This window comes from Pteropus alecto, unplaced genomic scaffold (genome assembly GCF_000325575.1).
Source record: "Pteropus alecto unplaced genomic scaffold, ASM32557v1 scaffold60, whole genome shotgun sequence".
In the NCBI taxonomy this organism is placed as follows: domain Eukaryota; kingdom Metazoa; phylum Chordata; class Mammalia; order Chiroptera; family Pteropodidae; genus Pteropus; species Pteropus alecto.
This window is the reverse complement of record NW_006430726.1, coordinates 7,030,460-7,057,216: the sequence shown is the minus strand read 5'-3', so window position 1 is coordinate 7,057,216 and position 26,757 is coordinate 7,030,460. Positions and strand designations below refer to the sequence as shown.

The 26,757-nt window shown below is 37.0% G+C and overlaps 1 protein-coding gene across 1 annotated transcript in view; it reads left to right on the top strand.

The window, feature by feature from the left end:
* SCAPER (S-phase cyclin A associated protein in the ER) overlaps positions 1-26,757 on the top strand; it is a 176,281-nt gene that overhangs the window by 49,452 nt on the left and 100,072 nt on the right. The window contains 5 exon segments of the mRNA XM_025050312.1: positions 3,835-3,977; positions 6,763-6,844; positions 8,211-8,363; positions 8,879-8,986; positions 25,485-25,621. Of these exon segments, the coding sequence (XP_024906080.1) occupies positions 3,835-3,977; positions 6,763-6,844; positions 8,211-8,363; positions 8,879-8,986; positions 25,485-25,621 (623 nt within the window).

The following is a 26,757-nucleotide window of genomic DNA, read 5'->3' as shown; positions in this document are numbered from 1 at the left end:
TTATTGAGCTACTACTATAAGCCATATGCTGTGCTAGGCTCCAGGACTTGAGAAAGATATATGCTTGTTCTCAATGGGGAGACATATATGAAAATAAACCTTAACCCATTAAGATAAGTGCAACAGTGAAGGCATTCTTAGAAGCACAAAGAAGAACACTTTACTCAAATTGGGAGTAGCAAGGACATGAGGAAGTCAGGAAAGGCTTTGAAGGAGGAGGTGATACTTCAGCTAAGTTTTGAAAGATGGAATATGCAAATGATGAGAAGTAGGCGTGTGCAGGATACATGACAGAGTGTGTATGGCGTGTAAACTTAGGGGCAGGTCATAAAGAGCTTTGTTCGTATGTCCGAAGTTAGAGACGTCATTAATATTTCATCCACATCACCCCATGTCACTGGTGGTTTTAGGAGATTAAAATTTCAATACATTTTAAAATTTATTGATTCCTTTTTGCTATTCGTGGACATTAGGAGGCATTTCATATTCATTTATGATCTCTATTTGATGTGAGTTCAGTGTCTTCTTTTAATCTGAGGCCAGGCTTACTTATGTTTACTTCTGTTAGAGAATCTTTAGCTTTTCCTCTTTAAGGAGCAGCAGAAATTTTCATTTCAATCATTTGTAAGTTCTCTATTTAGTGGGTGAATAAAATTGGATATTTGATTTTTAATTTGAGACTTCTGCATTATTGCTGCCTCTTTCTTTGCAGTGGGACCATTTTATAAAAATAATTATGTTTTGTAAATTATATTTTACTTGAGCATCATTAGGCATTAATAATTCAGAATTAAAGAAGACATGATCTTTGCATTTATGGTAAATAATACGGCGTGATGCCAAAGATTGTAATAGAAGGATGTATACGCTACATAGTATGATATGTATAAGGCATATCATAGAGGACACTGTGGGAGTGGAATGTCAGAGAAAGTTCTCTGAAAGAGGTGACTTCTGAGCTGGATTTTGGGGAGAGATAGATAAGTAATAGTGTATATATTTTTTAATAAACATCTTTGTTTTTTCTGCATTTATTTAGCAGAATTGAAATATAATCGTTATCTTCCACTTAAAAATGTTGACTCTTGTTTCATAATTTGGAGCATTCATTGAAGCTTAAAGGAAAGCAGTTCTTTCCTGAAAGTAGTAAGGAATTTTCTGTATTCACCAACACTGCAAACGCCGTTTTGATCACTCAGGATTTTTTTTTAATGTCGAAATTTCCTATGGATTTAATTTTTAATGGAAAATTTAAAACCTATCTACATAAGTTTGAGATGTGCTGATATGTTAGAAAAATCTGCTGGTAATATAAAACATAATTAATTTTTTTTAAATGTAGTTTTTACTAGATGTGCAAGGGGTGATGCCAGGCGTTCTGTAAATGCACTAATTGTAAGGTTCTCCCTGAATGTAGAATTCAGAGGCCCTCCGTCTGCATTACCTTCATACGCTCATAACATTCTCATAAACTGCTAAAAAAAGCGACCCTTGTTTCCCGTAAGGGAATACCGAGTTAGTGCTGCCGTCTTAAAGTCTCAGTTTGCCATTATTGTTATGTAGACTATTGAGGGGTGGTTTTATGCTCAATTTCCTTAGATAGCCTGCATTGTCTTCTTGCCCTAACCATCTGAATTAAAGGCATAAAGGAGGGGGTTGCCAAATCCTTCCTTCCTTAAGCTGCCATAAACACATTCCTGACCATGAAGCAAAAGAGTGTGGGGTCCAGGAGCTTTCACAAGGCTTAAGAGTTAGAGGATGACTTTCTGATTCCTTGCCATAGGTTTATAATTCATATTTGTAGGTATATAGATTTATGATGCGTATCATTTTTATAAAGTGATGCTTTATTTATTAACGTATTTTTGGAACTCCTGCCATGTGCAAGATGACTTCATGGAGTAAAAGTTTCCTATTATTAGGAAACTTAAATTTTAGGAAAATACTAGCTGAATTTACTAAATTTGCTTGTTACCAACATAGTTACCTGTTCTCTTTTCCACTTATTAAAAACAAATTAAAAGATTAGGATACTTTCTGGAGTTTAGTTCTTTCTGTTAGTACAATGTTGGGTATGTTTTCTATCCATGAAAACAATCAGCAAGTAAAAATTATTTTTAAGCTTAGAACTTGGCTACATTCCACATACATATATAAAGAAATTATTTTTATATAATATTAATGTTTCATTTATAAGAACAATTAATAATTTTTAAAAGCTTTTAGTTTTGTAAAGTATGAAGTGAAAAGATCCGGTTTAATTCTTTCTGTTTAATGCCTAAGTCTTTTGCATTTCATTGTGAAATTTGTGTTTTCAGACATGATACAGGGTTTTTAAACTTCAAATAAATTTGACTTTAAGAGAAAACTATATTTTATTCATGAGAGAAAATTTTCTGAGCCAGATTTGATTGTTTTTAGTCTTTAAGAGTTTTTGAGATCATATATAGCTAAACTACTTTCCATATATTGTACTTACTTAGTACTGAGAACTACCTGTAACCATTCATGAATAGTATGCCAGACAGTAAAGAATACAAATATAATTGCAAGCTTCCAGCAGTCTGTAATCTGCCAGATATGCCTTCTGGAAATCAGTGCATTCCCTCTATTTTCCAGTCCCTCCGACCATCACCACCACCACCCATTAAAAGAAGAAATAGAGACCCTTTTGGCTTACTACTGCGAAAGGTTTTCTTTCTCTGGGGGAGACAAGGCTTGGTACAGCTACGGAGTTACCGTGTGAGCCTAGTTACCTGTTAGAAATATTTGCATCTCTCCTCAGTGTTCTCTGAACGGAAATTGCTGTGTTATTTTTTGCCCCGTCATTTACTGAACACTTTCTGTGTGCTGAACACTTTGCTGTGTACTTACCTATGTTAGTAACTTAGATCTCCTAGCAGATGGGGCTCTTTAAGGTGAAATGACTTGCCCAAGTCTAGGTAAGTAGTTAGAGCCCAGACCAGTGTGTTTATTCCATTAGTCATGAAGAGGAAGGGCCAGGGAGAGGTCGTAAGAGCTACCTGGAGAGTGAATTGAGAGAAATCTATCAATACAGCTAGTAATACGATGAAAATTGGCAAAAGTACTTCTACTGGGCAAAAATACACCAGAGACACACCATTCCACATTGAAGTTTACCCTGTTTTGATGAAGTATCTTCTGCCTTGATGACGATGATGATAAGTAGTTATTGAGAATTTACTGTATGCCCTGTGGTACTTTCATTTGATATCTCACCTGTTCTTCACAGTATCCTAAGAAATAAGTACTGTCGTTATTTGTCTTTCAGAAAAGTAAAGCACAGACATAATTAGACCAGAGTCACCCAGACAGTAGATAATGGGGTCTGGAAACAAAATGATGGAATCAGACCCAATGCCCACTCTCTTTACCCACTTGTCTATATTATAAGGCCTCCTTCTCCTTGCCACAAGCTTTTCTTCACCTAATTCCTTTATGAAAGCTTAGTTCAAATATAAAATCTGTTAACTGTGCGTTCTTCCTGATGTTCTGGTATTTGTAAAACTATTTATAAACATGAGGCTTTTGAAGTGACTAACCATAGAATACTTAATAGAGTCTCACAGAATATACATAACATAGTATCTGCTAGAAATAGCATTCTGATAATTGCGCATAACACTGGTAAATGATGTTTGAAAACCAGATATCATTGATATTTGATTTTTATTTAAATTCTGAGAAGCATACGTAGTGACAAGCCAGGGGTCTACTTGGCTTGAGTATATATGTTTTGTCAGAGCTACATCACCTTTGATCATTTTCATTTTACACGTAATTCTGATATCTTTAAAACATTTCTGACATCAGGAACGAAAGAGAGCACTAGAGGCGGAACGGCAGGCTCGTGTGGAAGAACTGTTGATGAAGAGGAAAGAGCAGGAAGCCCGGATTGAGCAGCAGAGGCAGGAAAAGGAAAAAGCCCGTGAGGACGCAGCCAGGGAGAGGGCTAGGTACCTCATTGCTGTCTTGATTTTGATCCTGATGAACATTTTGCAGTGGGTGAATATTCAAGTCTTAGAATAAAGCCTTTTGCTCACCTAGAATTTTTAGAAAATAGTCACAAATACGGAAGTGTTGTACGAAACTTCAATTTCAAGGAATTATGACATCAAAATGAAAAACTTCTGAACGTTTCTGTTGGATGGGAAACTTTATATTTCAAGATTATTTTAGTTGCAAGAAATAGTATTTGATTCTGCCTACCTTAACTAAGCAAAGGGAATTTTAAGAAAAATATTGGGAGCATAAGTGATAGGAGATTAGAGGACCAGGTTGGGGAATGGTCAGACCTCAAAGGCAAGGTCTCAAGAGCCACGGCAGTGGTCTTTTGATGGAAACGGTATTGGTTAGCATGTTGCCACTCTGATTGCAGTAAATGACCTTCAGCCATCCCTTCATTTTAAATCACTTGTTTAAGATTCAGAGACCTAGGAAAAAGCATTGCATTGGCCAAGACTAATTCCCTTTTGATTGGTGTACATCTTGCCAACATGTGATTTTTTTTCTGACCTTTTAACTGTGACAAATTTGGTGGCTGTGAAAAAATAGCTCTGTGGTTTTAATTTGCTTTTTCTACTTGTTCAAGATTAATAATAAGGCTGTGCAACTTTTTGCATAATCAATCAGCTACTGTGTTTTTTTTTTTCCCTGTAAAATGTCTCTTTTTTTTTATAATAAGGCTGTGCAACTTTTTGCATAATCAATCAGCTACTGTGTTTTTTTTTCCCCTGTAAAATGTCTCTTCAAATTTTTGTCCATTTCTCTTGGGATTTTTTTTTTTTTTTTTGATGTTTAGGAATTATCTTAAGTAGATACTAATCTTTTATCACATACATATTTGCAAATATTTGGTCTGTTGTGGCATACCTTTTCATGCTTTATGACGTCTTTTGGTTAACATAATTCTTGATTGCAGTACAGTAAAACTGAACAGACTGTGATTTGTGCTTTTTGATCTTGTTTATAAAATCTTTTTCTATCCTGAGTCATAAGGTAATCTTCAAAATGTCATAGGTTTTCTTTGATAGTAAAGTCTTTATCAAGAATCAATTTTATTGTATGGTTTGAGATAGAAATCCAGCTTCATTTTTTTTCATGTGCATACCCTATTCTACCAAACTTTATTTAAAAAATCAAATTTTTCTTCATGCTGATCTACAAAGCTTTCTTACATAAATCATGTTTCCTTGGATGCATAGGTCTGTTTGTGGGCCGTATTTTCTGGTCCAGTGGTCACTCTTTCTATCCTCTACCTTGAATATCAAAGCTTTATAATAATTTTTGGTGTCTGTTAATAACCCTTTATTTTTTTTATTACGACTATCTTGGTCCTTTCACATTTCTGTGTGACTATAATTTGTCTAAGTTGGTTCTCTTCATGATTATCCTACTCTTGTACATCAATGTTTTTCATCAAATTTGAGGAGTGTTTGGCCATTCTTTCTTCAGATATTTAATTGCCATTTTCCTTCAGGCTCCTCTGAGTTCTTATAGTTTCTCAGATTTTCCATGGTTTTGATGACCTTGACAGTCTTGAGCAGTGGTCAGACATTTTGTAGACTGTTTCTCGGTTAGGAAGTGTTTGATGGTTGCTTTGGTGTTACGGGTTTTTGACAGGAAGACCACGAGGATGAATGTAAATATCCATTCTGAACATGTCGAAGATTCCTTCATGCCGTCAACTCGACTTATCACAGATTTTGTTAACCTTGATCATTTGGCTAATACAGTGTTTGTCAGGTTTCTTCATTGTATAATTACTTAAAAATTTTTCCCTCTAAGGGAAATTTGGTAGCAAGCCACTAAGCATAGCCCACACTATGGGATGGGGAGTTATTCTCCACGTCCTTGAGAGACGCACTCCTATATAAGTCATCTGCAGTATAGGACATTTGTCTGTTCTCGCCCCTTTGTTTATTTGATCTTTTCTGATGTCAGTGTTGACTCATAGATTTTTTGTATTTTGGGTTATAAACCAATATTATGTTATTCATTTTGTTGCTTAACTTGTTCTAGCATTAGATGTTGGAAGCTCTTCCATTTGGCCCCTGTGTCCATTTGACATACTTCATTTTGGTTTTTGTGCATTTCCTTACTTTCTGGCACTGCAAGATGCTCCAGACTCATCTGCATTTTCCGTACTCCACCCCTGGATTCAGCTGATTGTTCAGGGCTTTTTCATTCCTTTTATTGCAAAGTTTTTTAAAAACTGTTTCTCTGTTGAGATTCCCTATTCGTTAAATCATTGTCATAATATTTTTCTTTATTTTGGCACACTTTTAATTATTTGAATGTATTTATAATAGTTGTTTTGTAGTCTTTGTTAAATCCAAATATGACCTCATTCAGAAACAGTTTCAGTTGACTGCTCTTTTCCTAAGCATGGCCTCACAATTTGTTTGGGATTGTTTCCTCTCCTTTTCTCTTTGTGAGTTCATGTCTTTTTCTAACTTTTCCTTGTGATTTTTCTGCCATATTTAAATAACAGCCCTATAGCTAGTATTTAAACGCATGACTGGGTCCAGAAACCTATTCTCATAACTAATAATCTCTGTTGCTTTCCAAACACTTAATGAGCAATATATCCAGGTCTTAACAGGCACTTAGAAAAAATAATATTAAAGAATAATAACCCTTTAGAATATGTAAGCCTGTGAATCCTAATTGTAGTTTTGAGCCTCATGAGAGTTGTTACTCCAAGCAGCCGAGTTTATCATTTTTGCTGTCTTCTTGTAGAGACAGGGAAGAACGGTTGGCAGCGCTCACGGCTGCTCAACAGGAAGCGATGGAAGAGCTACAGAAGAAAATTCAGCTCAAGGTAGGGACAGTGTATATTTTAATTTGAAATTTTAGATCTTTCAGTGGGGCATTAGATTAAAATTTTATTTATTGAATTAATTGCCTAGAAAATTGAATTAATTTGTATTTTTAATCTTTGGATAAGAAGAAATATGATTTGGCTACCATATCATATTGGCTAGTTCAACTATTTGAAAACTAAGTTTACTTTAATAAGATAAAGCAGTTGATGAAAAAAAAGAAACAAATTTTAACGTTTTCTATTTCTACTGAACAGTGATTATTTGTTTCATTTGATTTCAGTGCTTAGGAATTACACATTTGTTTCCTGGGAGATTATGATAAACTAGTATTTTCTAGAAAATCTTTTTGTTTAGTACTACAGTTTCTAGTCATGTGAATACTTCACATTGTATCACAATTATTTACATGTTGGCTCCTCACAGACAGTAATTCTGTAAGGTAAAGGAGCGTATTTTAACTATTTGGGTGGTCCTAGAACTGTCATTCGTTTAATGAGCTGTGTGGCAGGCCTGGGGTACAGAGATGAGTAAGATGTGATTCTAAATTTCAAGGAGCTCATACTCCAACGTGAGATTCAGATGCTAAGCAGAGCATTTCCGCGAAGATAAAGGTGACACAGAGTGCTGTGGAAGTCCAGGGGAGGGCACTTAGTCTGACATGAACGGTGTCAGGGAAATCATTTTAGAGAATACTTCCTGAGCTGAATCTTGAAAGAAAGGTGCGTTAAATGAGTAGGAGATTGGGTAGTTGGGCGGGATGGCATTGCAGCCATGGAGTCAGAAGTCTGAAATGGTGTTTTTTTGGTTTGTTTTCTGGGAAGGAAGTCACTGGAGGTGGTGTAGGGCAAGTAGAAATGGAGTTGGTGAGGGGAGAGGGCTGTGTCCTGTAGGGCCTGCCAGCTGTGAGGATGAGCTTGGTCCTTACCTGTGGGCAGCGTTTCCCGCGGTGTGGCCCAGGAAGTGCTTCAGAAGCTCGTTAGGTGTAATACGTGGGCAAAGTGTCACTAAATTTGTTGAGTCGTAGTGCACAGCGATGTACCACAGGCTATGTAAAGTTCTATGTTAAAAACCTTTTTAGCTTTCACTTACTATTTTCCAAATTCTTTTGACCATAGAACCTCTTCTACAGAACACATGTTAACATCCCATGGTGCCGCTCCATGGAGCGTACTTTAGGGAGCATCACTGTACGTGGGGGAGATAGCAAAGGGCTTTGTGCGAAGTCTTGTCCTCAGTGTGCAAGTTAAGACTGAGTCAAGACATTCTCCTATTTTAGAAGGTCGAATGGAAATATAATTTTTTCAAATTCTCGGTATAATCTGAATATTTTTTGATGTCCTCACACTCTGACTTCATCTGTAGCATGATGAAAGCATTCGAAGGCACATGGAACAGATTGAACAGAGAAAAGAAAAAGCTGCAGAGTTAAGCAGTGGACGACATGCAAATACTGATTATGCCCCCAAACTGACCCCTTATGAAAGAAAGAAGCAGTGTTCTCTGTGCAATGTCCTGGTAGGTTGTCATTATCAGTATTGTGATGATATAATTTATTAGTAACGTTTGTTAAGCTATGGAAAAAGTTTTTAAAACTCACACTAAGGTATCTGCTGGATTTCTTTCACAATGTTTATGCAAAGTAAGTAGTACAAAAATAGTAACAGCATTGAGGAGGAGGGTGCAGGTGCTGCTAAAATGGATGTGACACCTGCTTACTGATAGCCCAAGTCAATAGTTTTGGATATTGGTACCCCCAACAAAGAAAAGGAACATTTTCAGTGCTGAAGCTCGAACCTCGATACTTGGAGGAAACGATGTCCTGCTAAGGTGAGTGTAATGGCGTGCCTTTTTCGACCATGTGTTTTCAAGAGGGTTCTCAGGATTGCATTCTAAAGAAAATGTTTTTAAGCCTAACACTTAAATGCTAGCATGATCTCAACTTTGCATACAGTATACTGGATTGAATGTGTAATATTTAAAATTAGATATAATTCTGTGTTGATTCCATTGCTTTTATCTTATGTTTTTAGATCTCTTCAGAGGTGTATCTTTTTAGCCACATTAAAGGAAAAAAACACCAGCAAGCTGTGAGAGAGAATAGCAGCATCCAAGGGCGTGAACTTTCAGATGAAGAAGTGGTGAGCTTTCCTTTGCTCATTTTACAGATTTATTGAGAACCTCATGTGTTCTCTTTTATATAAAGAATTTCATGTTCATATATTTGTGTTTATTTAAAACTACATTTACCATTCAACAGTATACAGATGTGTTATTATTTTAGTGTATGAATTAATAAGAAACAGAAATGAGAACTTAACACTTATTTACATAATTTCAGTACAATATAAGATGATATTTGTATATTTTAATAATATAAGAAAAGAATTATTTAGTGATGTACTCCATTTCTTGGACAGTAAAATTTCATGTAAATCGATAATTTTATGAGTGTACTATTTAGATATTTTTGGAAATGCATTATTCACCTGCCTATAATTATTATTTACATGGAGTTTAGCTTTGTATAAGTATTTTTAAAAATAGTTTTCTTTCAACTGTTATTGAGACATGGATAACATTGCACATCTATTAATTTGTTGGTTTAATTTGTAATAGCAAAATTTTAAAGCTGCCCAAAGATGAGAAATTCATGTTTGTAAGGCATCTCTTAAGAAGCCCAGGAAGGGTCGTCGTGGTCCTTGGAGGGCAGTACTGGGTGTGGGTGCACGTGTGTGTTTAACCCCCCCGCCTTTTTTTTTTGAGGCACAGCATATTAGCAGAGTGTACAGATCTTAAGTGTGTAGCTTGATGAATTTTTACGTATGTTCTACTCATATGAAGATGCAGATAATTTCTTGCACCCCAGAAGGGCCCCCATGCCTGTCCCAGTCGCGTCCCCAGAAGGTAACTAGTCTCTCACTACTCGCACCATCGCTTAGTCTTCCCTGTCCTTGATGTGACAGATGGTGTCATACAGGGTGTAGTTTTTTGCGTCTGGCTTCTTTCACTCATCCTTAAGTCTGTGCGATGATCCCTCATGTTTATGTGAAGCCATATACAGTTCATTCCTTTTCTTCACTTTTTATCAATGCCTTTTAAGACAGACCATCAGAAACACATCTGTAGTTGAGTTGGTTGGTTCTTAATAAATCTTACCTAAGTGGGAAGAATGAAGCTACTGTTTCCTCCTGAGTTTCTGGATATGACTAGGTTTGGAGGGGAAGTTGCACACAGTTATTTGGGCTCACTTCTCTACGATTTCCTCCTTTTGAGGAGTTGTGCCTCTCAAGTTCCAGCGCTTTGACAGCTCTAAACCAAATTCTGGCTCCTCAGCTCAGTAAGATGTCACTTTGAGCTCTCATTTGTCCCATGCCAAAAATTGGCGTAGCCCTCGAGAGAGAGTCCAGAGTGATGTGGGGCTCACAGCATGCGCAGCCGTCTTGCGGGGACCATGGCTGTGCTGGCCAGTCTCTGATGCCTTCAGGTAGGTGTGTTGTATGTTCTGTGCAATTTGGAGTTGAAAGATGAGTCCAGTATCAGCACGTTCCCTGTGGCTGGAATTGGGAGTCTCTTAATGTGTAATTTCTGTATATCTGTTGTTTGCTCTGATTCTTGACACATACTTAAGGTGTTTAATAAAAGCTCGTTGAGTTGAATCGAACTGAACGTTTATACAAAATGGCTTTAAATACTGTTAATAAAAGTGAAATAAAAAATGGAACTCATCATTTATTTAATTTACCTCAAATGATTTTTTGCCTTTTACATACAATTTGCTTTTGCCTCCAAATCTGTGGGTATTTTATGAGAGAGTATTATGGATTTTTTTTTAAACATGAATCATTCATATAATTATCTCCATTCTCTAGTTTTTGTTTAGAACTAGTCACATGTATGTGAACTCCACTTTGAAAGAATCCTAAATCACTTTGTTAATTAGAATGTAGTTATTCCCGTTATAAAGAAAATTATATTTATAAAATTGTTTATAATTAAGTTCTTTTAATAAGAAACAATATATTATTTAATTTACAAAAAAATAAAAATTTTCTGGATTACGCCTGTTATGTAAACTGAAATCTAAATTTTATGTTTTTATTTTATGAGAAAAATTGAGAGGGAAAGAATATTCATGCACTTTGGAAGAAAAATATGCAGTATTATTTATCTTTCGTAACTGTCAAAGCAGTCTGATGGTTAGCTGTTGTGTTTTGAGATTTATTGGATGTGTTGTTTCAATTTAAAAGAATTAAATCTTCTTTAAATTCTCACTTAATTCATGTACAGTTATGGGCCACCTAGTGACATTTTGGTCAGTGATGGACTGAATATAGGACAGTGGTTCCATAAGATTGTAACGGAACTGAAAAACGCTTTGACAGCTCTAAACCAAATTCTGGCTCCTCAGCTCAGTAAGATGTCACTTTGAGCTCTCATTTGTCCCATGCCAAAAATTGGCGTAGCCCTCGAGAGAGAGTCCAGAGTGATGTGGGGCTCACAGCATGCGCAGCCGTCTTGCGGGGACCATGGCTGTGCTGGCCAGTCTCTGATGCCTTCAGGTAGGTGTGTTGTATGTTCTGTGCAATTTGGAGTTGAAAGATGAGTCCAGTATCAGCACGTTCCCTGTGGCTGGAATTGGGAGTCTCTTAATGTGTAATTTCTGTATATCTGTTGTTTGCTCTGATTCTTGACACATACTTAAGGTGTTTAATAAAAGCTCGTTGAGTTGAATCGAACTGAACGTTTATACAAAATGGCTTTAAATACTGTTAATAAAAGTGAAATAAAAAATGGAACTCATCATTTATTTAATTTACCTCAAATGATTTTTTGCCTTTTACATACAATTTGCTTTTGCCTCCAAATCTGTGGGTATTTTATGAGAGAGTATTATGGATTTTTTTTTAAACATGAATCATTCATATAATTATCTCCATTCTCTAGTTTTTGTTTAGAACTAGTCACATGTATGTGAACTCCACTTTGAAAGAATCCTAAATCACTTTGTTAATTAGAATGTAGTTATTCCCGTTATAAAGAAAATTATATTTATAAAATTGTTTATAATTAAGTTCTTTTAATAAGAAACAATATATTATTTAATTTACAAAAAAATAAAAATTTTCTGGATTACGCCTGTTATGTAAACTGAAATCTAAATTTTATGTTTTTATTTTATGAGAAAAATTGAGAGGGAAAGAATATTCATGCACTTTGGAAGAAAAATATGCAGTATTATTTATCTTTCGTAACTGTCAAAGCAGTCTGATGGTTAGCTGTTGTGTTTTGAGATTTATTGGATGTGTTGTTTCAATTTAAAAGAATTAAATCTTCTTTAAATTCTCACTTAATTCATGTACAGTTATGGGCCACCTAGTGACATTTTGGTCAATGATGGACTGAATATAGGACAGTGGTTCCATAAGATTGTAACGGAACTGAAAAATTCCTATCACCTAGTGACATCGTAGCCATTGTAACGTTATAGTGCAGTTCGTTACTCATATGTTTGTGGAAACAGACGTAAACTGTGCTGGCCAGTCATATAAGAGTATAGCACATACAGTCATTCACAATACATAATATTTGATAATGAGCATAAACGACTATGTTACTGGTTGATGTATTTGCTGTACTATACGTTTTGTTGTCATTTTAGGGTGCACCCTTTCTACTCATAAAAAAGTGTTTGCCGTAAAACAGCATGCCTTGCTAGGCTGTAGCCGCGTATCTCATGGTTGCATCGTGTTCTCTTGTGCTTGATTTAATCTCTTATCGATCTAATCTCATGGCCCCTAAGCATACAGAATCACTGATAATGTTGCCAGTCAGAGGCCACTTTGAGTGATTGACCTGGAAATGAAATTAAATGCAATTAAGGACAATGAAGGTGGAAAATCTGTGACGATTTTTGCTCGCCAGTCAGGCGTGTCCTATTCCATCGTTCCTAGGATCACGAAGAACAAGAGCAAAGTGATGGAAGCTGTTAAAGGATGAGTTTCATCGAAAACAGACTAACAAAAATTCGAGAAGGGCGTGTTATCAGACACGGAGGAACTCCTAATGACCTGGATTAAAGACCAGACACTGAAGCATATCCCTCTTAACGCCATGATGATCAGAGTCAAAGCAAAAAGTTTAGGATGGTAAAAGAAAAGGCTGGACCCGACTGTGATGTCGAAGTCCCTGCTAGCTCTGGATGGTTTAAATGGTTCAAGAATCATCACTTGTTACATGATGTGAAAGTGAGTGGTGAGTTTGTCAGTGCTGATGCAGAGGAAGCTGAAGAAGTTTTGAAAACTCTGTATAAGCGGATTATGGAGGAAAATTACTTGCCAGAGCAGATCTTCAGTGTGGGTGAAAGCTCCTGATTCTGGAAATGGATGCCTGAAAGGACGTCCTTCCATATGGAGGCCAAGTCAGTGCCAGGTTTTGGGGCATTTATGGACAAAATATCAGTCTTGTTGGAGGGCAGTGTTCCAGGCTACAAGTTGCAGGCTACAAATTGTGAAACCCTTTGTGATCTGGCACAGCAAGAACCCCAGGGCCTACAAGCCTATCGATAAGCACACACTGCCAGCGTAGCACATGAGTAATAAGAAGTCACGGATAAGCCAGCTCCTCTTCAAAGATGCCCTCCTGAATTGCTGTGCCAGCAAATGGATAAGTACTGTTTGGCAAATAAGATGCCTTTCAAGATTTTTCTTATTGTTGATAGTGCTCCCAGATATCCTCCTTTTACTGGTGATTTTTATCCCAATAGCAAGAGTGCTGTTTTTCCCACCAAACATCACCACTTTGATCCAACCAATGGATCAAGGAGTTATAGCAGCTTCCGAGGCTTACTACCTGAGGATGACCTGTTGCTGCAGTCGAAGAAGACACTGAGAACACACAGGTGCAATTCTGGAAGGACTTCAACATCTATGACTGTATCAAGAACCGTGCTTGGGGTGATGTCACCAAGGTATTAGGAGTGGCATCTGGAAGAAGACATTCAAGAGGTTTGTCCATGACTCCACAAAATTTGCCAAGGAGGAGGAGGTTGCAAAAATCACCAAGACTGCAGTTGAGAAGGCAAACAAATTTACCATGGGTGTAGATGAGGATATTGGGGAGCGGCTAGAGGGGGTTCCTGAGGAATCGACTAATGAAGAGTTGTTGGGACTGGAACCAGAGTGCATAGCTGAAGAAGAAGCAAGAGAAGGAAACTGCAGAAGAAGAAAAAGAAGAACCTCTAAGAAACTTCACAGTGAAGGGGTTAGCAGAAGCTTTTGTAGACCTTAGCAAGCACCTTAAACGTAGATTCCAACCATGAAAGATTTTAATAGAGAGGAATGTTCATGGTGCATTATCTGCTTGCAAGCAAATCTGCGATGAAACCAAGCAAACCACCATGGTCGTATTTCTGAAAAGAGTGACTTCTTCTCAGGAAGAGAGTCAGGTAGGCCCTTCAGGAGGTGTTCCAGAAGAAGGCACTTATGTCACAGGAGATGACAGCTCCATGTGCATTACGGCCCCTGAAGACCTCCCAGTGGGACTGGATGTGGAGGTGGATGACAGTGATATGGATGATTCTGACCCTCTCTCAGCCTAGGCTAATGTGTGTGTTTGTATCCTAGTTTTTAACAACAACAAAAAAACTTTAAAAAGTTTTAAAAACTTAAACACTTTAAAAATTTCACGTAGAAAAAGCTTGTAAAATAAGAATATAAAGAAAATATTTTTTACAGCTGTATAATGTGTTTGGATTTTAAACTAAGTGTTATTACAAAAGTTGAAAAGTTAAAAAAAATTTAAGTGAAAGTAAAAAAGTTACAGAAAACTAAGTTTATTATTGAATAAAGAACAATTTGAAATAAATTTGGCGTAGCCTACGTGTACAGTGTTTATGAAGTTTACAGTAGGGCACGGTCTTGTTCTATGCCTTCACATCCACTCAGCACTCACTGACTGACTCACCCAGAGCAACTTCCAGTTTGTCGAGGTCCGCTCATGATAAGTGCCCTATACAGGTGTGCCGGTTTTTATTTTTTATACCAGGTTTTTACTGCAGTTTTACTCACATGGAAGTTTCATTTTAATCAGTGAAGGTATCTATAGTAAACAGACTTGTTCTACTTAAAGTTATTACTTGTCATCTGGTATGTCTTTATATTATATACATCTTGTCTGTGACCTTTCTTCTTTGACATACAAGATTTTATTTATACCACCTCTGACCTAATAAAATTGTACCTTTGACCTTATGCATTTGGCATATCAGATAACTTACTCTTGATCTTTGACACATTTTGTTCTAAGCCTGTTAAACATAATAGGTAGCTGCACAGAAAGAAAGGTTTGATATTTTGTGTTTTTATTTTAATTTAACCAGGAAAATTTTTCATGTTTCTTGAGACCTCACAAAAAGAGCTGCTTGGTTTTTTTTCCTGTTTCATCTTCTTAGCATACAAATGATAAAAGTATGTGATTTTTAAAGCTCAAAATGAATGGGTGCTAGTTTAAGTATATACCAAAACTTATTTTTTTCATGCATTACCAGAGAAATAATAAAATGTTTTAATTTAAACTCATTTCGACATAGTTTGGTTTTTACACTATCTAAAAAAGCTGATAGTGATTTTTGTGCAAGTTCCATGAAATACATTTAATTGAATGAAGTTTAACAAAAATTTTTTTTTTTTTTTTTTAATTTTGAATCCATGTATTTCTGTTTGCGAGACTCCTTGGCTTAATAAGCATGTAAACTATACAAACTCTGTTAACCTGTGTACATAATTATAGAGAAAATAGCATATGTTGATTTGATTCATGGAAAGTATGAAAAAGACTTTCATGAAAGCTCTTAAATTAACTATAATTTATTGGATGTTTACAACCAAGTGTGATTTTACAAATCCCGTATCAGTATAACAACTTGGAAAAATTATGTGAATTGGGTGATTGAAAAAATGAAATTTTAAGTTAACAAGAACATAAAGATATCACTGTATTTAGTGAAATATAAGCTGATTTCTTTGGTCAGAGCGTGTCTAGCATTGAGGGAGAAAAAGTTGTAGCTATCTCCTAAAAATGATGACAGTCTGGGAAACGATAGATAATTCCTGAAAGATTCATTCATTTCCTTACCTTGCTCACCTTTGTTTGTAGAAGCAGAATCATTGACTCATTTGTTATACTCATGTTAAGAAAACAACTAGGACTCATTTAGAATAAGTCATTTTTCTCCCAATTCCTCAATAGGCTATACATTTTAGTTTGAGAAATCTAAAAATATCTTACCCTTTGGCTTATAGAACAAAAAGCTTCCATTGCCATAATTTTCGCTTTAATGGGATGGGAAAATGTTTACGGTTGTGTGTGAGAGTGAGTGAGAAGAGACAGTGGCGGAGTGAACATGCACATGTATTTGGCATATGATTCACACACGTATACGACTCATTGTTGATTGACATATTTCTTTTAACGTTTGGAATTCTTATGATGGCAAATTCCCTAACGAAGAAACTAGGATCTGTGCTGAGACTACGTAGCTAGCTGCCTATAGCTGATTCAGCCTCTTTCATTGGTTCGAGGAACACATTTTAATTAGCTAACCAGTTTGCTCTAAACCTTAGTTTGATCCAGTACTTTTAAAAGTTTCTTTAGTTAATACACAGCCTTTTATAACAGTTCTCAGTCCCCATCCACTTGCTTGGGGTGGCATCTGTGTACTGGCAGAAGAGTATGGCTTACGTTACCCCATGTCAGGAGGAAAGTTGGATCTTATTACATAATGTCTCTTGTCTTTTCTGATTTCCAGTGTGAGTCCCTTGTTTACCTGTTCGCTGACTGTTCTCTGGGCCACCGATTTTGAAGAGTGGCTAGTGAACTGTTGATCTGTCCTTTCCACTTGGCCAGTGTTCCAGTGTGTACCATCAGCCACTTACCTACCTATTCCTAGCCAGGCTACCCCTCAGTCCTCTCTGCCGACATGTTTCTGAGTCTTTGACACAACCTCTGTTTTGGCCCCCAGCAGGCCTGCTGGCTTCTACCGTAGGGTTGGCACCACACAAGAAGTAGGGGCACAGGGCTGTTTTGGGATGGAAGGCCCTGTAAATGTCAATTATGTCCAGTTGGTCTAATGTGTCATTTAAGGATTTTATTTCCTTATTGATTTTCTGTTTGGATGATCTGTCCATATCCGACAGTGAGGTATTTAGGTCCCCTACTATGATACTGTTTTGGTCTGTTTCTCCCTTTAGTTCTGTTATATGCTATTATTATTTATTCATGTCTGTCTGTGTTTTTTAAAAAGTCTTTTCTACGTATATTACATAGTTTTATCATCACGACTATAACTATTTACGTAGTTTTATCCTACTGATGGCATTTTATCTTCTAAGAATGTGGAACATCTCTCTTTTTAACACCTTTCTTCTCAAATATTACTTTTGTATGGTACTAATATTGCAAACCTTGTTCTAGTTCGTGATGCCTGATGTGGCCACCCCCTTCTCCTCCCCTCTTTCTCTACTGCCCCATTCATAGTTTTGTTTTTACATCTAGGTTTATTTCTAAAAAGCATATTTTCGTTTTAGTTGTTTAATGCTTTGTAAAAACGTACCGTGCTGTACGCAATCCTCTTGGACTATTTTTTACTCAATATTATAGTACCTAGATTCATACAAATTAAAAATCTGTTACTGTTTTTAAAGAGTTTTGAGATACAACTGTCACACATTGAACTGCACTTGTTTTTAAGTTTAGTTTAAGAAGTTTTAGTATATTTATACATCCATGAAACCATCATCATGATCAAGGTAGTGAACATATTTATCACCTCAAAAATTTTTCTCATCTGTGTATCCTTGGTGGTTTTCTGCTTGTTTTTGTTCTATAAATTTTTGAGAGAGGGATATTGAAATCTTTTGATTTTAATTGTAAATTTTTCTATTTCTCTTGGCGATTCCATCAGTTTTTGCTTCATGTAGTTTAAAGTTGTGTTATTAAGGAATATAAAAGCTAAGGATTTTTATGTGCTCTTAATTAATTTCATTGTTTTGGAATATACGTTCTTCTTAGTAATATTTTTTGCTACCTCGTCTGATATTAAGTTAGTCACTCCAACTTTCTTTTATCTAGTGTTAGAGTGGTGTAACTTTTCTATTCTTTTCTTTTAAATATTTATATTTTTATATATTTATATTTTTATTTTGTATTTATATTTAATTTGTATTCAGATTATAGTTACTGTGTATTTCCATTTTTATGTATATCCTTTTTCTAAACATTTAAAAGTTTATAGATTTAAAGGGAATGTTGATTTTAGTGCTGTAGAGTATGATATGAAGCTGCCGACACCCTCCAGCTCTTGTCACCCGGTGTTGTGAAAGTCACTCATAACTGAGGAGTTCCAACTCTGAGCATTATTGTTCTTTTGATCTTGTATTGGAAGGGTGATGTTATTTGTGATCTGTGGTATTATTGTTACTGGATATTATTGGAATGATTTCTGAGGATGAAGTCTGATAGTAATCTCACTTGCTGTATTAGAAATCTAAGAATTCCGAGAAAACACCTTTGACTGCAAGGCTTGGTTCAATACAACTGAACCATTCTATGTTGCAGTATTGAGTTCAGATCTTCTGTCTTCACGGCACGATAAATTAACAAGCTTTTGGGCTTTTCTTTGAGTCATCTGTTAAACCTCAGATTAGATCAGAAAGGAACGTCAGAATCTGCAAAAGAAGTCTTTACCTCATTTATCATCTCCACCTACCATCAAACTGATGGAGTATTTGTAATTGTCACTGAGTGGCAGGGGGACAGATGGTAGACTGTCATCCTTATCAGAAGATGGGCTTTTCTCTTTTGCATGGTGTCTGTTTCACAATATTTCATTAGCTTCATTTTCTCATCTGTCATTTCCAACAATACAATACATAGATTGTAATAGATAACAACATAAGTGTATCTTACACCTATAGAAAGAGACCTTAGCAGAATCGAATCTTTGTATAACTAAAATAGCCTATAAAGTTTTAAAAGTTGTCATTGTTACATATGTTTAATTTTTCAAAATGATGCTGTTATAAAGGGCATTGTTTTGCTAAAAGGTGTTATGTTTCATATTCTCTCAAATTTACTGTTTGATGAAAGTTCATTTAAATATAGTAGAACTCTCAAACTTTATATTTTATTTTTTTTACCATTTCTTCAGCACCTGCTTGTGCATTCTGCATTAGTTTAGATGTCAGGGAAACACGGATGAATACCATCACGTGAGCCTACCTCTTCAGTTTAGGGGGTCTCTGATAAATTTCACAGTTCCACGAATCTCTAAACACATTCAGTTAAATATAAATGAACTAAGTTTTGTATATGGCACTTTCATTATTGAATAGTGTTTGGATGTCTGTATATACTTTAGTTGATACGGTTAATGCTATCTAGCAAATCAGTAATCATAAATCACCTTTCCTTAACTCTTTCTGGAGGGTAATCTGCTGGGATAGTTTTACGGGGGGGAGTGATAGTGATCAAAATAATAGTTTACTACAGATTCTTTTGTTTTCATTCTGAGTAAAACTGGTACCTCTTTAACGTAAGCCATTACCAAAAGCCCTTGGCACATAGTACATATTGAATTAAGTGTTAATAAATTAAATTAATGAGCTAAATGATAGTTTATTTTCAACATACTGTGTTTCTGAAGGTGGTATTCAGAATCTATGGTAAAGCGCTATCCAAAATGCCATGTTGTTTTCAGTTGAGCATTTCTTTATTTCTTCCTTTATTTCATCTGCATCTCCTTTTCTTCTGATTTTCCTTCTTCGTCCCTCCCCAGACATCTTCATTTCTTTACTCTCCCACTTCTCCCTCATGCCTCCCTTTTCTTACCCTCATCATCTTCCAGAGAAACAAGGAAAACACATTCTTACCCTCCAGGCTGCCGCCCTTCCCCAGTTTTTGTGGAAGACAGTGAGGAAATGTAACATGCCTCCTATTTCTCTTGTTTGTCTTTGTGCTAGGCAGGCTTAAAAGGGTGAAATGCCTAATAATACTTTTAAGAATTCGAGAAAACATTTGAGTCTGGAAAGGACTAATATCATTGAATTTTAGATTCCAAAGTTGAGAAAGTCCAGGATGATGTTGAGAGAAAAATGTTTTTCCATACAAAATGTGAAAAACTTGTATTATTTTCTCATCTATTTAGATTAATAACTTGGCATCCACGCTGCTTTTGAAAGTAAAGTTTTGGCTCCAGAGAAATAAGGCTCTTGAGCATGACATTGGATTTCCATAAAAAAAACACCTTTTGATATTCAAATAAAAATATGTTTCGTTATTATTGTGATGAAGTTTTGGTCCTTTTTTCAAAGGAAACATTTAAACCCTTTTGATCTAGGAAGAATAGCATCCTTAAAAATTCTCAGTTCTATGTTATAGTATTTTAAATAATAGGAAGCAGATTACTTCCTTCGATGTACCACATTTTATGAAATGTGTTTATTCTGAGGTAACACTTGAGAGAGTTCTAAAAATGGAAGTTTAATAAAATTCTATATTGTGTCATTTATATTATCCTATATACCCTATTTTTAGAACTTTTACATCTTTCCCAAAGATCATGAACCTATCTATAGCTTAATTTTTTCATGTCTCTTTTACAAAATAAGGAATTATGAGAACCTTCAGGAGGAGTTTGATAGAATATCAGGATCATAAACTTCAGTATTTAATATAGTAAATTATGTTAGAAAGGCCAGAGCTTTGGCATAATATGCCATAAAAGGTAATTAAATGAATAAGAAGGGTATAAACTTTGATGAGATCATGTCTGTATAGTATTAGTTTCCTTATATACATTTATTAGTATTTCATGTTGTAGCAGTGTTTAAGAAGTCACAATTGCGGCTTAAAAACTAGACGTGTGTGTGTGTGTCTGCATGTGGAATTACCATCCTTGATTAGCTTATGGGCTTTTCACGTTGATTTTAAAATGTTATGAAGAGGAGACTTGAGATTTTATTTTCTAATCCCTTCATTTTACTAGTGAGGAAACTGAGGCCCAGAGAAGTCACTCTGTCATGTTTTGCAGAATTTATCCTGGTTGCAGATGCTGTGACTCACAGTGCGGTGCTGTTTCTGCTGCGTCAGTCTGCTTTTCTGTGCCTAAAGGGAACACTGTCTCCCGCTGATGCTTTTTTTATAATTCACAGTATCAGGTGGAACGGCGAACTACAACCCGTTCCCAGCTTGGAGGCAGGAGAGTAGGACTTACGTCGTGCGGGATTCCAGGCTGGCAGGCGTGTAAATTTTCTGTGATATTAGGAAGGAAGGAGATTCAGGGGCCTTTGGGATGAGTTTTGGCCCTGATTGATTCATATTTGGAAAATGACTAAGTAAATCATAGATAATATGTCTCCACGGTATATTTTGCTTTTCCTTGTGCCTGTGGCATAATAATTATAATTCTGAGTAAATACAAAAAGGTGAGTGTATTTTTACACAGTTATACTTATTTTTCTACAGCACAAGTGAGCCTACAGTAACCGTAACCTTATAAAGATTGACCCTCTTTTCTTTAAAGAGCTTGCTTTTCCTTGCATTCTCTTATTAGCATTAATTTTGCAATAATTAAAATATTAATACATATTGTAGAAAATTTGCGAAAAAAATAAAGTAATGCGTATTGTTAACATTTTGATCTAATTTTCTTTATATATGAAGTTATAAATCTTACACTTATTTATACATAAACTGCATTGTATAGATTTGAATCCTGAATTTTTGTTTACCATTATACGATGATTGTTTTTAACAATACTGTTGTTTAAAATAATGAAACCTGTATAGTATTAATGCATAAGTCATAATTTATTTCTTTTTTGTTTGTTGCTCTTTGTTTTATATCCCACGTATGAATGAAAGCGTGGGCCATAATTTACATAATCAGTTCCTACTGCTGATATTTTGTTGTAAATCTTACTGCTGTGAATATATTTGTATAGAGATATTTTGGTACTTTCTGAGTCCTTATGATAATTTTGCATAAGTAGAATCATTTAAAGTATCTTTATTTTTCTCCTGAGCATTTTATTAACTGTTAAGCAGACTGGGCTCTGCGACTAGCTGGTTGTCTATTGTGAACAGAGGCATAGATACCAGTATTTGAAACGGCCAGCGCGGTAGGCAATGCGAAGCAAGCAACACTTCAAGTAAGAGGAGCTGGCTCTGCTCTATGTATCTGATCCCAGCCAGTCTTTGGGGTTGGGGAAGGGCGTCAGCAAGGCTTAGAGCCCAGAGGTTAGGCTCTTGTGTTCAGAGCTGGGCTCATGTCATAGCAGGAACCTGGAACAGTGAGGAGGTAGAAAAATAATCAAGGAATTCAGCTGTATGGATTGGACTGCTGCTGAGGATGGCTTAGAAGGAGAGCGAGGGGGTGCTGCCTGTCAGTGTCCACCGGTGCCCGAGTGGTCAGGTGAACTGGGCGCTGGACCTTGAGCAGCACCGTCAGCTTCAGAACCTACTGGCTAGTGGATGGGGCCTGCTGGTGTCCTTCCTGTCACGACAGATGTGGCTATGGAATTAAGTGAAAAACATTGACACCTTCGTCTCTAACTGGCTCCTTAAAGCCTGACTGTTTTTGGTCAGCACTGTTCTAGGCCCAGGGTACTCGTCATCTTGTAATGGCCAGTTAACCTGTCCCCGTCCCAGAGGCTCAGACGTAGGAAGACCAGATGAGGAAGATGGGAGGATCACTAACAATGTATCACTACTTCTTTTGGTGAAGCACCCCCTTTATATACATCTGCTCTCCTGTAGGACGTGGTCTCTGGTTCTTACAGCAGATTTCACACTTGGAGTGCACACTTTCAGCGTTCGAATAGTGCACAGACATGTTAATTCCATTTTCAGTTCAGCTCTTAGATGCTTGAGAGAGATGAATATCATGATTTCATTTACTTTGTTTGGTAAGCCAAACAATTTTAATTTCATGTGTACAAATTATTTTTTCTTACAAGATGACTGTTTTCCAAACTGGTTGTTACGGAACCTTTAAAACATACCTAATAGTAGACAGACAGACCTCCCTGTAGTCATCACTGAGCCTAACAACGATAAGGTCCCGGTGAGTCCTGCCTTATTGACATCTCATGCATTCCTCCCAAATAGTATTTCGAAGTTAATTCCAGATATCATTTTATGCTAGCTATTTTAAACCAGATTTTCTTTCTGCTTATTATACATGCTTATTATAAAAGAAAATTAAAAATCGGTCACAATCTAGTCAAAAATTTTAGTATTTTGCCTTAATTTCCCACAGTCAGTTTATACACACATGTATATACATGTAAATATGCAAAGATATATGTAATTATACATACAAATTTTGCATAATTGCATTACTTAGGGAAAGGATTAATCTGCTATAATAAAGGTAATAAAAATACAATAATTTTAAGAACGTAGAAGCTTATTTCTTACAGTACAGTCCTGAGGTAGGTAAGCAGTCCATGTTGTCACGGTGGCTTTATGCCGTGTGATTTTTTTCAGAGACCCATCTCTGTCATCCCTAAGATCTTGCCCCTCCCCTCTTGGATCAGAGCAGACCCAGAGGCATCAGTGAGCAAAACAGACAAATCGTTGCCCTCATAAAACTTAGATTCTAGTACAGAAAATTGCAAAGAAATATTTGATGTTAGGTAAAATGTTAGGCAAATCCTATGAAGAAAAATGGACGAATAAGGTGATGGCAAATAATAGAAGGTGTTACTTAAGATTGGGCGTTCATTTTACCTGAGACCATGCAAATAACTGAAAGAAGAATATTTTCGGCTAAGGGGACAACGGTAACATTCCTGGTGAATGCAAAGAACAGCAACACCCATTCCACTGTGGCCGGAACAGAACAGATGAAGGCGAGAACGATATAGGGTGAGCTCAGAGAGGTCAACGATGGAGGGCTTGGTAGGCCAGGGAAAGGACTTCGAATTTTACCCGAAGTGTGAGGAGAAGGCAGGTTCTGATAAGAGCAATGATAGAATGTGATTTATGTTTAAAAAAAAAAAAAATCACTGGCTGCTATGTAAAGAAAAGACTTGGGCGTTTAATAAGAATCTGAGACACCATTTAAGAGGCTATTATTGAGTGATACAGATGAGAGCTTATGACGCCTTACCTTAGAGTAGATGATGGTAGTGGGAGAAGTGACTGGATTTGGGATGAATTTGGGGATATATTTGAAAGTAGAGCTGATAGTATGGGCGGATGTATTGGATACGAGCAGTTGCACGAATGGATGGTACTATTTGCTGAAAGGAGGGTCACTGCGGGATGTGGGGGAACAGAAGATGGTTGCGCACTGTTCTTTTGGAAATGCTAATGGTGGAAGTACTTCAACTCACTGGAGTGTTTTGGGAGACAGTTTCATGTAGGAGTGGGAATCAGGAGAGAGGTTGGGACTTGAGGTAAAAATTTGGGAATTGCCTGTGTTTAAGTAATATTTCAAGTCACTGCTCGCAGTGAATGAGTTTGATGGAGAAGAGGGACGATCTGTGGACCCTCTGGGATGCTCCAGCATTACCCAGGCAAGGAGAGGAAATGATCCAGCAAAGAAGTCTTAGGAGGTACAGCTGGTGAGTTGAGAGGACAATGTGATGTCTAGAAGCTTAGTCAGGAAAGTGCCCGGGAGGAGGATGTGGTCTACGGGGCCAAGGGTGTTGGAAATTTAAGGGAGAGGGTCTAAAAAAAACTTCTAGGAAGGAGTGTATAGATAAAATGGTCCAAGGTTGTTTTGCTGCCTGGCAGTACTAGAGCCCATTTGAGGTATAATGTCGTCAGTTTAAACACAGTAGTCAGTATTGTTTGTAATTGTGGCCACATTAATCTGTTCAGTTATCGGCACAGAGTAGGGAGAGAATTGGATTTAGGGCTGGGATTTTGCCATGCAAGCATGACAGGAGAAAGGGAGCGAGGACGTTGTGCACATACATGGGAGGGGTTAGAGTCGTGGGCCATTCAGTCTGCAGTGGCTAAGGAAGGAGCTGGGCCCACGCTGTGTGCCTCAGCCAAACAGGTCTCTCCTGCCAGTAATCACAGTCCACTTTCTCATCTCTGCCCGTGTTTTCTGGATGGCCGCCTTCTTACACCTTCCTACACATTTCCCAACTCGCAGCCCAAACACCCACCTGCACACACACCCAGCACCCGCATGTTCACGTTCACCCTGCCCTTGTGGGATGGCAGAGACAGTGCTTCCGTCTCGAAACCTTTCCTTTTCGCCCCCAGTGAACAGCCATCTTTCCGCCCTCTGACTCCTGTAGCACTCTGACTCTCCGATGGGCACTTATTGCTTGTCATTATATTTTGTGTGTATATTTTATGTCTCTCACTACACTGTGTGGCTGCAAGGGATATGTCCTTGTATCCTTAGTGTTTAGCACAGTTTGACGTGCAGCCAAGGTTTGACGAGTCAACGAAAATGTCAAGTCAAACTGTTTTCAGTGTTATCCCAGGCAATTGTGGAAGCCAGTGTTTCATACAGGTTACTTTTACTTTTGTCTGTGTAATCTTTTATACTTACTGTAGTCTGTAGCAATGCCATGCTATTTTTAAATCATCATCATCATTTTATTTCTCTTTCAGGAGCATCTTTCCTTAAAGAAGTATATTATTGACATTGTGATCGAAAGTACAGCTCCCTCGGAGCCTTCGAAAGATGGAGAAGAGCGGCAAAGAAATAAAAAAAAAGCCAAAAAGATCAAAGCCCGCATGAACTCCAGGTACTATAAATACCCGTAAAAACAGAAGAACTCATAGTGATGCATCCTCTTTATGTAAATGCAAGGAAGACCCTCCACCCTCCAGAAGTTTAAAGTTGTTTACTTCAAGAAAGCCTCGAAAATGACACTGCTGAGCCTAATTTCTAGCCACTTTCTTTGATTGGGAAAGAAAGAAAACTCTGCATCGATCCAAAGCCCTTGCCTTCACCTGTTAAGAGCTCTTCTTATAATTTGATGCAAAAGCTCTGCCAAACGTGTGCTTTCTCCAGCATACGGTAGTATGTTTAAGTATGTGTAAACCCAGCCTATTTTTCTTTCCAACTATTGATTTTTAAATGAAGTATTAGAGAAAATCAATAGCAATCAACAAATAGGAGTCTACTGGCGGTAGTGTCAAATCCCACGACTAGGTTTAATCAATTTGGTTGCCTGTCACAACAAGAAAAAGTTTAAGAAATATCTTGAAATGGAAAGTGAGTTGTCGGACCTGTCGTTTATCATCCGCCTCAAAGTGACATCTGAGGATCAGACAGCGGTGTAGCACATCGTTCCCTCACAAGCTTTGTGCGTCACCTGACAACTGATGAGTCTTGTTCAAGGACACAAGTGCAGTTCCTCCTTAGTAGATAATTTGAGAGCAGGTAGTCTGAATATGTTGTTAGGCCTTTGTTCCCAAATATCTCGAAAGGTGGAGAAGCTTGATGCATGGGATTATGCGAATATGGGTCTAGAATGACGATGAGTGGTGGTTATCTCTCTATAGTTTCCAATTTCAGATTGTAATCAAAGAAAGTGTCCGTTTCAATTTTACAGAATCATGAAAGCTTCAGAGTACTCATTGAAACAAAGACAAGAAGGGGCTTTTTTGATTGCATGTTTTGAGGTCCCTCTCAAGTTTCTAAACATAGTTCCACAGTGTCTGTCAGGGTGTTACAGTCCTTCCTCCCTAGTTTGTGCTAAGAACTTGCTGGCCTTCGGACACTGAAATGCTGCGGACCCATTCTTTGGACTCCTTTCTCTATGTACACATTCGCTGGGTGAGCTGACCTGGTCCTGTGGTTCGAATATCCTCTACTTACCACTTTCCTGTCTTCAAGTTCCCTTGGACTTGGTATGTCCAAAACAAGTTCCCGCTC